General features: G+C 42.1%; 1 protein-coding gene across 1 annotated transcript in view; it reads right to left on the bottom strand.

The window, feature by feature from the left end:
- The window catches only part of sntb2 (syntrophin, beta 2), a 30,950-nt gene extending 18,774 nt beyond the window's left edge, over positions 1–12,176 (bottom strand). The window contains exon 1 of the mRNA XM_026172630.2: positions 11,174–12,176. Coding sequence (XP_026028415.2) covers positions 11,174–11,903 — 730 coding nt within the window. The 5' untranslated portion in view covers positions 11,904–12,176. The remainder of the gene's footprint in view (positions 1–11,173) is intronic.
- Between the last annotated feature and the right edge of the window lie 1,318 nt (positions 12,177–13,494).

Below are 13,494 nucleotides of genomic sequence, written 5' to 3'. Positions count from 1 at the left end.
TTACTCTTGGCTGTAGCCTACTGGCAGATACATATTTCTCTGAACTACTAATTATGCAATCCACTATACAGCTGAACATGAGGCATGACAGCAGATTCAGAGATCTTTTGAGAGCTTTCTGCAGCACACTGTGTATGTGGAAGCTCGTGCATTACAAGTCCTGATAATGTTGTGTTGTAAATTATGGTGTTTTTAACAGGTCACTGCAATATGCGCGCGTGAACCACCTCTGCAAGTCCAGTTACAAAATATTAAGATGGTGACTGCAAAAACACTCAGCTCGAACCTTCTGTGACTTCACTAACCGATGGGTGATGTCAGCCTGGCTACCTCCACCCCTTATATAGAGTCCATGGCCAAGACCAATTAAAGACCAGCAACTCCTAAATCAACGTTCCAAGTCAAGACCACCTAGTACAAACTCTTGGCGGAGACAGGTGGGTTTTCCAAGTATCTGTTATAGATTGGTTAAAAAGATTTTCCCCTCCTTCCGTTTTTCTGCCAGAAATAATCACTCTTCCTCTTCACAGTCTGCAACTTTGTGATAAAACACTGTCTTCCTTTTCTATCGTGGCAGGCAGATTCAGTGCTGTCTGCCTCTGCTTCGGTGCTGTTGGATGAACTCATTAGTTCTGTAGACCTGTCGCTCAGCTCCACTTCTGCTTTTAATTAGGCCTATGCACAGAGGACTCTCGCCTCTGTTCATGTATCGGTGCGTCTGTATGTTTCTACACTAACGTGTGTGAAGGAAATTCCCCGGAGATGCCGACCAACATCCCCGTGAGTCTGGCTCATCTGCCTCTCTTCATACCTCACTGCCTGAAAGGAAAGAGGATGCACGGGAAAAAATAACATGTAGAAGAGAAAGAGTCTGACTCGACACATATTTGGTTGTGGCAATAGTTGTGGTACAAAGCTACCAGAGAACTACTCTTCTTTACCACACACACACACACACACACACACACACACACACACACACACACACACAGAAGTAATCATCTCATGGTATGGCTGAAATAATAGCTTACAGAGCAGCAAGTCACTCAGTCAGACCCCAGCCTCTGGATTTTCCCCCCAAACTGCCCAGAAATTCCCCTGTGTTTTGGCCAGCAAACCTCTCCACACTCGCTTTTGTCTCACTCACTCTTACTCTCTAAACTCCGCTGCTAAGTTGCCTTTCTGTCTGTCCTGTTTTCCTCAGTCTTTCTCAATCTTATTCTTCTTTCCACACATCTTTCACAGTCCCACCTCTAGTTTTTCACCCTCTCTCTCTCAATTTCTTCCCTCGAGCGTTTCTGCCAGAAACATAATGAGAACAATGTGTCAGAAAGCAGATCCAACAAAGAGTGTGCGCACACGCGTGTTTCTGTGTACGATGTTCTCGTGCAGTCATGTCTCCAGAACACACAGCTGCAGTTACACTAACATGTATGAATAATTCTATTTTTTAACTAGTTGCTGATGGTTATGTACAAAGGGTTAAAAGAACAAGTCAATACCAACAAGATTGTAGCTAAATCTACGGTCAAGTCCAGAGTCAAAAAACAAGTCAAGAGCAAGTATTCTTTCAAAGCATCAAAAACTCAACAGTATGAAGTCAAGTTGTATATTCAGAGTACAATCCAAGTTTAAAAATCAAGCTAAGAACCAGTAAGCTCCAAGTCAACTCCCACTACAAAAGTGCCAAAACTTCAGCTAATACGAAAGAGTGCCACGTCAAGTAACAGTTAAAACCAACAGTTCAAAGAGCCATTCAAACCTATGATCAAACCAAAAGTTAAATAAAGTGAAGTCAAGACCAACAGGTCACAGGTTTAGTCCTTGGGGAACTATAAAGCCCAAATCACATCGCGAATTTAGTCCAAAAACTCCAAGTCAGGCTCAAAATACCCAAAGTCAGGACCAACAAATCGCCCCAAGTAAAATATAAAAAAAAAAAAACAGAGTCATGATGAGCGAGTTCCAAAATGTAATATCAACAAAGTCCCAAAAGTGCTGATGTCCTACTCACATTCTTGCCAATGAAAGAGTCAAACTCATAATAAATGTTATAGTAGAAAAATATTTTATATCATAAATCATTTGAATTAATCAGAATCAGAATCAGAATACTTTAGTGTTTATTTTAAACATTTGAGTCTTTGATTTCAATTTGCCATTTCCACAGTGATGATAGGTACTGCTTTAACATTTAAGGTTGCCTTTAGCTATTGGAGGCAATGCTGTCAGTACACAGCAATCATTTATGCTAATGCTGGATTTACAGCATTTTTCTTTTAAAGCAGTGTTATCCATCACGTGATTCGCAGGATATTTAACACACTGGATTATCCCAAAATACATTCCATTAAGGCATTTTATCTATAAATGGTTTTCCAATTTATTTGGCATACCCAAAGGTCAGTGCATTCAGTGTATGGCATGAAAGTGTATTTTTATCTGTGTCAACTTTCTACCAAGGATAAAGCAGATTATGGACAAAAATAATCACATTCACCATTGTTTGCGACTACTAAAGATTACAAATGTCTACCTGTCATTGCTGCAGCGGGGCACAGAGTGATGCTGGTTTAGCTGTAGTAGGTTCTTACAGAGGACAAGCAGGATGCTTTCTGGTGTAGTGGAGCATTAGGCTATGCAAGTCAGTCACACATGAGAAAAAAAAAGTCCAACCTTTCTAAAAATTGAACGCCTGTCAAAGCAGATGTAATTGCATGAAAACCACAATGGCAGGGCAATGAGACCAGACACACCAGAGCTTATGGTTAGAAGCTCAGCATTCAGTATTCAGACCAAATGCTGCTCTCTTATGTCCTAATGCCACAGTCACGCTGCAGCATGACCAAAGTTACTGTGGCCGTGTGTCACTTGGGAGCCTATTGCTGCTCAAATGGCTGCTCTGAAGACGGAGACATGTCTGTGATCACTCGCAACCACATTATCTTCTAAGGGGCTTTGCAATAAAGAGATGTTAAGACTTAGTCAGTCTGCTACCAGTTCACAATTGAATGGGACCAAGTTGGGACTTACATGTATGTATATCAAAAAACACAAATCAGTAGTTGCAATCAAAAGTGGTTACCAAGAGGTTCAGGTTGTTGCACAGCCAAGAGAATAGACTTTAAAGCAAATTAATGCAAAACAAATACACTAAACAACAACAAAGAAACAAAGACTGAACAACTACAAACTCTGATCAATTGCAAAAAGAAACAAATCGCTACAAAGTGACTTGAAACAACTATAAAGAGATTCAAAGAGCTGCAAATAAACTCAGAACACCTGCAAAGACTCAAAATAATACAATCCAAATGCACCCAAAACACTTGGTGAGACTCAAAAGGATGCTAAACAGAACATCTAGAAACAGGGACACAAATTAAACACAAATAAATGCAAAACGACTACAAAGAGATAGAAACCATGTCTGCCCTATGCGTAGTAATTTAGTGTCACTCTGGGGGTCTTGGAAGGGTGAGGGGCCTCAAACATGTCTTACAATGTCGCTCTGTCAGTGCTAATACAAACATGTCTTCCTAATTTCATTTTAAGGTCATTTATAATTCCCTTGGCAGCTGGAAACCAGAGACTTATCCTCAGATTGGTATCAAAGGCAACAGAGTTCAGAGCTGAGAAAGTGGCGGTGGCCTATTTCAGGCAGTGCAGACTCATGCTCCGTGGCAGATCGCACCCCGTGAGGACAGTAAACGCACCGTCGGCTGAAAAGAAAAGAACCGTTCCTCATCAAGGCTGTCCCCGTTTTATCAATGCCCTTTGTGTCTGGTTTTTTTTTTTTTTTTTTTATTCCATTCAATTACTCACAAAAGGCTCATCTCGTGTCTCCTTCCACCGAGCAGAAGGCTAACCCAATAAGATAGAAAGGGCTGCTGCAGCAAGCTTCAACTAATCATTTGGACATACGGGATGTTGTGTCTTCCAGTCAGCTGCTGAGGGGAGGGGGATTAATCAGCAGCGTGTCATATCTGGATTATGTATGTCATGCATTAAAAGGTCAGGCAACTTCAGTGTGCTTATCGAGACCTCCCTACCTGTGTGGCCTTGGAGGGTGAATTCAACCTCGTGCAGCAAATGGCCTCAACTCGTACTCACACGCAGCCTGTGTTACTACAGTGCAAGAAAGAGCAGGATGCTTAGGATTTAATGTAAATTCTTCCATAAATTCTACTTTACAAAGCTTTAATATTTTCAGTGACAGTGGAGTCCAATTCACTGCGATCCACTTAGACTTGAATAATGCAAGCAAAGTAGAATTTCCAAAAACTCAGAAACAAACAAGTAGTCTAGAGCTTTATTAGGAACACTCGTTCAACAGATCAACAGCACACATATTGCATGGCACCGACTCAATGCATTTAGGCATGCAGACATGGCCAAGACAAACTGAGCATCAGAATGGGGAAGAAGAATTGCTTTAAAAGACGTTGAATGTGGCATGGTTGTTGGTGTCAGACAGGCCGATCTGAAAGTTTTAGAAACTGCTGATCTCCTGAGCTTTCCCACCACAAGCATCTCTGAGGTTTACAGAGAATGGTCAAAAAAAGAGAAAAATATCCAGCGAGTGCCAGTTCTCTGGGTGAAAATATCTTTTTGATGTCAGGCATTGGAGGAGAATGGGAAGATAGTAACTGAGATAACCACATTACAATCAAGGTATGCCGAAGGGCATCTCTGAACCCATATCACATTGAGCCTTGGGCTACAGCAGCATAAGACCATACCAGGCATATCTGCTGTCTATGATGTCACAGATCCAAGAGTAGAAAAAGAGTGTCTGAAAAAAACTATAAAAAGTGGATGTAGCCACTGTGACACCACCCACAGGTTTGTCAAGTCATGTTTTGAAGCCACAAGCTGAATGTTTGCACTGTTGCCAGCTTGGTGTTTTGAAACCAGGTGTGGCAAGTGAGGGATGGATCTGACTGTGAAGATGCCGCTCATGAGTACACCCTGGATAATCCTCAATTCTGACACTTAGAATGCTAAAAAATGACAAAATATTTAGTGTGATCCAAAAAGAGTGTCCGAAAGCGTATACTGAGTTCATGTTAAGGTGTTGTGTGGATGTCCCATCAGCTTCTCCATCATGGATGCTGGGGTTACTAAGTAACCAAACAAGATTTTTCCAAGAAGAACAGCCCAAGAGTCCTGTGATAGTCTGGTTACCTGTCCTATGATGGCTGGGAAAGGCCGCCTAATCTGGATAAGTGGAAAAATGGATGGATGGCATACTTTGTACAGTTAAATAAATGCCATGGTTGCTATTGCCACTTCAACTATAAGTTCCTGTCATTGAGAATAGTTCTGTTATAATTACTTTGTGTTTTACATCAGATGTCTTATTTTGTCTAAAAAGTAAGTCTAAAACACAAAACCATTAGAGTTCAAAGAAAAGCATCAAATCCATATGTTTGAAGAACCGGAAGCCATTAAATGTGCTGCATTTTTGTTTAAAAATTGCCCAAATGATCATTTAACTACTCATTGATTGACTAATTGATGCAGTTGGACATCCTCCCCTGTAGTGCAGATGATAAAACTTACATAAAGTGTGGTGGAACATGTGGAGCAGCACGAATCATGCAAGCCGGACCCACCAGTTTTGACCTTTGCCCTACATAAAAACATGCGAGCGGAGGTCAGGAATGTGGGGCTCCCGTGCTAATTGTCTGAACATTTTGGAGGTTTGTGTAATGTGTACATGGCAGAAAGAGTCTGGAAACTCGAGCCTCATTCTGGCTCACTGCTGCAGCGGCAGAGCCACAAACAACACAGCTCACTGCCGTCAAACTGGCAAACAGTGACAGGCAGCTGACACATTCCTAGAAAAAGACCTCTCAGTCTGGACTGTAGATGCATCCGGCACATCTTCCTGTGTGCACCCGAGGGTGACTGCAAATGCTTTTTATGTTGATATCAGATCCAAAAGGCTGGTTTCCACCAGAGGTTTCGAAGTGATAATTATTTCTGTGTTACCAGAAAATCCCGATACCACATTCACAAAGACGCCTAAGCTTTTATTTGGCACAACGGAGAGCTTAAAAACAGGCCTCATTCTGACTTTAGTGGAAATGTGTCACTCATTGATCAGTTCCTACAATCACTGCTCGTCAGTATTCACCCGGCGTTCATTCCAAACCATTAAACACTGCATTTAGCCATTCCCAACTTGAAGTTTCCGTATCCCAAGGGCTCTGTGGCCAGCAATCCATTCTTTTTCCATTTTTTCTAAAGATTGAACAGTTCAACGTCAGTGCACTTTTAGGCTCTGAATGCATCTCAATGAAGCTCTGTGGAGCCACATAATGAGCCAGTAAACAACACATTCTCAGCCCACACCATAACCCCATCTACACAAATTATGTTTTTAAGGTTTTACGAAGTCTAACCAGGAGTCACTGAAGACTATTGCAGCTGGCAAATATGATTGCTGTAGACTAATTTCCTGTCAGTTGGTTTCACTGACTCAGCTCTCATTTACCTACAGTGTGCGTTCAGGCTCTTTTATCTGGAGTTTAGTGGGTGTTCAGGCTTGCTGAAAAGTGCGTAGGTTTTAGGAAAGCGTGTCTGCACACCTAACCTTTAGCAGACCTACCTTTTGTGGAACTGTAGGTGTGATAAGCATTCTTATAAATACAAAAACTTTTCAACCACCTGTTTCCCACATCAGACGGCACCAGTTAGTCTTTAAATAAGTGCGGTTTTCAAACTTAATTAAATTCGAAAATAAAAGAAAACTACAAGTGCTGCTGCGCGTCGAGCAACTTCGAAGCACCTTTAGGCGCTTAGTTTGAAACGTGAATGAAGTTTAATTTCAATGAGCGCTTGGACACAAAATCTGCGTGTTTTGACGTGCTGCAAATTAAAAGCCATTTAGATTCCCAATACTGCAAGTACCATGGACTTCTTTGTTAAAATAACTCTGCTTTAGGTTTTCCTCCACAGGTGTTTATTCCTTGTTAGCTTATCAGCACCAGAGGACACTATTTTAGTGGTGTCCATCTACACCATGATGATTTTTAGATCCTCTTTATAACCAAATTGTGATTTTATGCCATATTTCATGAAAGCACTCAAATACCTATGTTTATGCTTCTATTTCCTGCAGTCTGGTCTTGGGAGCGCATTTTCAAATAGCAGAAATCACACATCATGTGAGTTGTGTGTCACATGACTACCAGAAGAATTTTACATGCAACTCTCGTTTCTCTTGACACCCTGCTGAAGATTCCCTGACCCCTATATTTTTTTTGATGGTAAAGACAATGAGCTCGATCATCTTGGTCAATATTAAGATCAGTGTAATGTAAAATTTTGGTGTGCTTGTTGAAATTGTATTTGTTGATCCTCGCTTAACTCCTAAACTAAAGTGCTTCCTCTTGTTGCCAAAACTTGTTAGGAAGTCAGTTTGGGTGTGCTGGATTTGCAGTACAAAACGAAAAGAGACCCCTCCTGTGAAAAGGAAGCCTGCACAGTGATTGTTTTGTTCTGCTTATGTCATTTTTTTAATTTCTGGAAGCCATGATTGTAACCGAATAAACATTTCTATTAATTGCACAGCCGTAATATACACCTAGCAGCCTGACACCTTTGAAGTCATTGTTCTAGTAGACCGCCAAATGTAAATGAATGTCATTTACTCTTCTTTTAGCTTTGTTTTGGTCTCCACCTACTACTTGGAGAAACATCTGGCTGTGCAGCTTCTATAGCCTTTGGCTGTCTGCCAGAGGCTGACGAGTGAACACACCAAATGGGCTGTCAATCTAAAACAAGCATTAAAGATTAAAGACACAAAAGCTGCTCAGAGCTGTAGTGTTAGCTGATAATTCTCTCTAATTCTGACACAGCGGTCAGCACGTCACAATACACAGTCTTTTGAGTCAAAGCCAGAGCAGTTTGAAACTGGTTCAGACCATTTTTTTTTAATAAAAACATTTTTTTTTGTTCTGGTGCACTATATAAATAAAAATAACAGCCTATTAAATTACATAAAGTATGTAAACTGTAGGGATGGGTATCATTTAGGTTTTATCCGATACCAGTACCAAACCGGTACTTTTGAAACGGTGCCAGTGCTTAAACGGTGCTCAAACCGGTGCTTAAAGAATGGAGAACACACAATTGGTCCAAAAACCTCTCATGTTTAGCTGGTTTTTTTGTAAAAAGATAACAATGTTAGCCTTTTCTGCAGCTAGAGGGGATTTATGGCATCACTCTTGGCTGGAAGCAGTGCTTAATCAATGGGAGAAAAAAAACAAAAAAAACAAAAACAAACTTTGTCCAAAAACCTCTCATTTTTAGCTGTTTTCCACTTTTTCTTTGGTCATTTTAGCCTTTTTGGCCAGGATGAAGGGAGTATCTGCCATCAAACAAGAAGACAGCCGCATGTAGCTATGATGATGTTTGCTAGTTCACCTTACATGCATTAATGTAATAACGTGGTTAGCCTACTCAACGTAAATTACACACGAACAACATTAAGCGACTCACTCAGAGAAGAACGGCTGCTGCCATCATCATCATTTCTGCTACACTGGCAGGGCTAGGACTGTACTCCTCCGGTTTTTGGGGGATGTTGCTAACTCTGCGTCCGATTACAGACACCACACCCGCAGTAGATGTGCACGGTGTGAGGTCTCGCAGCAAGCTATCAAATACGGTGCATTTCTCGGCTTTTAACAAAATGCTATACGTCGCCAGGTGTTTCATCAGATTCGAGGAGTTACCTCCTTTGACAGTATCACAGTATCACCTTAAAGCACTTGTTGCAGGCTGCTGAGTTTGCATCTTTTGCTGTGAAGTACAGCCAGACTTTTGACCGCTTCGCCTTGGGCGTTTTTAATCTGTAGCTTTGCTCTAAAAGAACGTACGTACCTGGACCCGCCTACTACGATTGCAAAGGTAAAATGATTGGCTAGAATCCAAAGTGTATGACATCTCAGGAAAAGAAAGCACCGAAATGTGCGCTGCTTTTCGGTCTGGTTACTACCGTTTATGTCGGACACCGGTACCCATCCCTAGTAAACTGTGGATAGAATAATGACATGGGAGATTATTTAGCACAGAACTAATTTGAAATAGTATGTTTAGACACTTTGTCATTCGTCACAAACCATATCGTTTGGTGACATTTGTTTAGTTGACTCTATGAAAAACATTTCAAGATAACAGTCTGACACGCATAAAATTTTACTTTTGCACCAACGAGGTGATTCCCAAAGAGCTACAAGCTGAAAACTTGGTATAGCTCAACATGGTGTGCAGTCTGTTCTCAAAGATTTTGAAGAAACTGGACAAGTGAAGGACAAAAGAAGAAGTGGTAGTTCTAAAATACAATTTATACCAGATGTTCTTAAAGAAATAGGGGATAACTTCCTGCAAACACTTATCACAGCACCCAAACGATGCATCACACCCTTCAGCTGAAAAGAAAAAAGCATTGTCAAATTTTGAAGAACCATTCAATATGACCTGGAAGGCATTTGATTGGTAACGGCTTCATTTTTCAGCATGGCAACCAATGTGGTATCATCTTAACGGAGAACGGAAGAATCAAAAGGAAGCAAACATCCTAAGAAGACTTTGAATGTCCTTCGAGACCCCTGGAGAACTATTCCTGAAGACTACTTAAAGAAATTACAAGAAAGCTTGGCTGAGAGTTCAGGCTGTGCTGAAAAATAAAGGTGGTCACACAAAATGGTGACTTTCAAGCTTGTTAGGATTGTATAACACAGCCTTATAGACTGTGTTACTGTGCATGTTTGCATGTATTTCCTATTTTCCCAGCAAAACACAAAGAACTGAACGGTGGCTCAAGACTTTTGCAAAGTACAGTACATGCAAATATTTAAATTTCTAAGACAAACCAAAAATCCACGCACGTTTTATGTTTTAATTCAAACTTCTACAAATATATATTTATTTTTAATATATGTATACATAGTTTATTTTTTCTACCCTTTAATTTATTTTGCCATAATTTTATTCATCACATTACTTACCTTTTTCCAAATCTATCAAAATTGACCTATACATTATAGCTTCGTATTTATTTTAGGTGCACGAAATGTTATTTCTAGTACTTGCCTTTTCTTTTCTAACTGACACGTGTGCAGAGATAACATGTTCGTACAGGTGCAGATGGTGTTTTAGTCATTTTCTTTCTCAAGGCATGAGAAAGAAAATGCCTTATTCCTGTTTTCCACATTTTAAATGTGGAAAACAGGAATTAGACTGAGAAATTCCTCAGTGTTCCAATTTGAGGACGTGTGTGCACTTTCTGAGACTTTACATTTATGCATTTTTTCATTCATATGAGATAGAATATTGATTTATTTTTAATTTTATTTTTATATCGCTAAATCGCAACAGCAGTCGACTTAAGCCAGTTTACATTGTAAGGCAGATACATTACAATAATAATATAGATCAAGTCTGTTTATCACTTTCTGCCGACCAGCACCTTCAACCACAGACAAATCTCTGCTCGTGTTTACTCTGACTTCTCATCCTTTAGTAATCCACAACTGTTCAGACACAGAGTACAATGTATCCAACTCTGACTGTGACCACAGCTGTGGTTACATTCCTGTTTACACTAATCAAAGACTCTCTGTTCTGTTGATATTACTTAAGCCCTGCTCCTCCACAGCCTCCTCCTCCTCCACGCCTCCTAGTCATAGATCAACTGGGATTGTGTGTGTTTATGTCTATATTATAATGTGTTATGCAAACAATTATGTGTGGTGAAAGTTACAAACCCACAGGACGTGTGTGGAGCGATCCAAAAAGCGTTTATGGCACTCTGCACCACGCAGTGCCATGAGGGAGCGATGTGGTGTGCAGATTAAATTAAAAGTATTACTCCAGAAGTGCTTTTTTAAAACTCAGTCCTGCTGTGTAACTGGCGACTTGTGCAGTTTTCTTTTTACTTGCGTGCTCCAACATGTGACGTGTTTCCACAAATGGTTTGAAGCTATTAATCCAAGTATGGGAACTGCGCTCACCTTTCGAACACGTGCTGGAATACGAAGACCCGGAGCTGAACTGAAACCTGTGAAAGTTCCTGGAGATGTGATAGAGGTGTGCAGCCTGACCACAGGACTCTAATCTCGGCCCTTTCAAATCCCCGCTCTCGCGTGGGCCAACTTACCCTCCAGCGTGACTTCTTTGCCTGCCTTCTTGAGCGCCTGGACCGCCTGGTCGTGCGTTGCCTCCCGGAGGTCGTTGCCGTTCACCGACAGGATCGCGTCGCCCACCCGGAGAGCCCGGCTCTGGTCTGCGGCGAGCCCCGGGAAGATCTTTGAGATGAGGATGGGCATCCTGTTCTCGCGCCCCCCCTTAATGCTGATCCCCAGCCCGCCAGACTCCTGTTTGACAACCCGGACTTTGCGCACAGCTTCCGAAGACCCGTCCAGGCTGACGTGGAAGTCGCCTGGTCTCGACCCGAAACTGGACCCGGGGCTGCCGTAGCTGGAGCCGGGGCTCCCGAAGTCTGAGTTAGTGCCGTTATTCGGGTACTTTCCAGGGCTGTTCATGCTGTAACCGCCGTCGTACTGACCCCGACTGACCCCCCCGCGCCCCGGGCTGCCACTGCGCCCCCGACCCCCGTGGCTCTGGTTCTGGAGTTGGTCCTGACCCGAGGAATGACCGCGGCCGGGGTTCCCGGGACTTGTTCCCGGGTCGTTTCCGTTTGACATGCCATTTCGCAGGCCCGCCGAAGAGTTGCTGTAGTCCCAGTGATTGGTCCCGGGGCCGGTTGCCTCCGCGTCGGCCGTCAAAGTGAGCGTTTCTCGGGTGAGCTCGGCGGTCACTCGGATCCAGCGGTCACGGAGCAGAAGGTCCAGCTGTCCGTTTTTGTCTGCTCGGGTCCAAACTGCCATTCCGGGACGGTTAGCCTGCTCCGAGGCGGGCCGCTTTCACACTAAACTCATCATCAACTTTTTCCTCTTTTTCAGAGCGCGCACAAGCAGCGACTAGGCTCCACGGGCCCGCATTGACACACCCACTCCCGCCGTGACTGCAGGCAGAGGTGGGGGGAGACAGAAGGACTCCCAGAACACAGAGAGAGAAGAGGAAAAGCACAACTGGCTGTGATGTGCCAGCTTGTTGTTGAGTTCAGGCTCTGAGGATGTCCAACTTCCACTGGAAGTTAGAGCGACTGAAACGAGAAAGCTTCCTGTCAACCCTTTCAAAATAAAAAAAGCGGTCAGCGTAGACGGCTCCTGCCAGTGCAGGAAACCAAGAAAGAGAAGACGAGGCTCAAAATATGGACTAAAAACACTGACATAAAAGAAAAAGGGCAAAAGTCCACAAGAAAAAGCAAGGAATTAAGATTAAAATTCATCATATTTCTTTAAAGAAAATATATAAAACATAAAAATAAATCACACAATTAAGACCCCAAGTGAAAACATAACAAATTGAAGTCAAAACGATTTACATATTAAGTCCAAATTTATTTATTTATTTATTTTTTTTTTTGCCTGTCCCGTTTGGCTCTTTTGCCATCAGAATTGTTGTCTAAAGGCAAAGAAAGATGCCCAACGGATTTACTTTACCAAATTGACCATCCCAGCCTTGCCATAATGGTCCATTTGATTCACCTTTTATTGTTTATTTTATTTTCACTTACTGAACATGGGACAGACTTGACTGGGGGAAAGAAGGGGAGAAAGAAAGAGGGAAAGAGAAACAGCTGAGAAGAGGGACGGGGGAGAAGGGCAAAAACCAAAAACCAACAGAATGAGCAGAAAAAGAAAAAAAAGAAGAAAAAAAGAAAAAAAATGCATATATCAATCACCTGGGTCACCTGCTGAGAAAGAAAAAAGAAAACAAGCAGAAGAGAACAAGAGTAATAGAATAAACAACATCACAATGATATATGGGAATATGACAGTAAATACTAAATATTAAACATTATTGTGCAGCACATAAGATCAACAGAACACAGTGTGCTTTGAGGTAGGAGCCAAAAAGGGTGTAGTTTGTGGGTGTGATCACCCGTGTGTACACCTGTGAGCATGGACGCGCTTGTTTTTTGTTTTTTAAAAGGTTCCTTCATGTAATGATCTGCTAGAGGGTGTGGGGGGGCCACAGCCCCATCCTCCAGGGCATGAAGCAGGTATGGAGCTGATCAAAACTCCAGACATCCAGAGGCCCCCAGAACACAAGAGACCAAGGAAGACCAACAGAGGGGCAGCCGCGCCACTGTCCCAGAAAGAGCTGAGGAGAGTCCCAGATGAGGGCTCACTCAGCAGCTGCGGAGCAGAAGCCAGGGGGAGTTGCAGTGACGCGCCAAATTAAGTCCAAATTTAGAAGAAAGTACACCAACTGACAATTTTAAGATTTTGCATATCAGGAAATGTTAAATAATAATAATAATAATAATAATAATCCTCACCAGGTCTTACAACTGCAGGAGAACATCAACACATGACTTACTACACAATATCATTATTTATTTACCCCAGA

The sequence above is a fragment of the Astatotilapia calliptera genome, chromosome 7, assembly GCF_964374335.1.
Source record: "Astatotilapia calliptera chromosome 7, fAstCal68.1, whole genome shotgun sequence".
NCBI lineage: Eukaryota > Metazoa > Chordata > Actinopteri > Cichliformes > Cichlidae > Astatotilapia > Astatotilapia calliptera.
The sequence above is the reverse complement of the archived record's forward strand: the minus strand, read 5'-3'. Positions and strand labels throughout refer to the sequence as shown.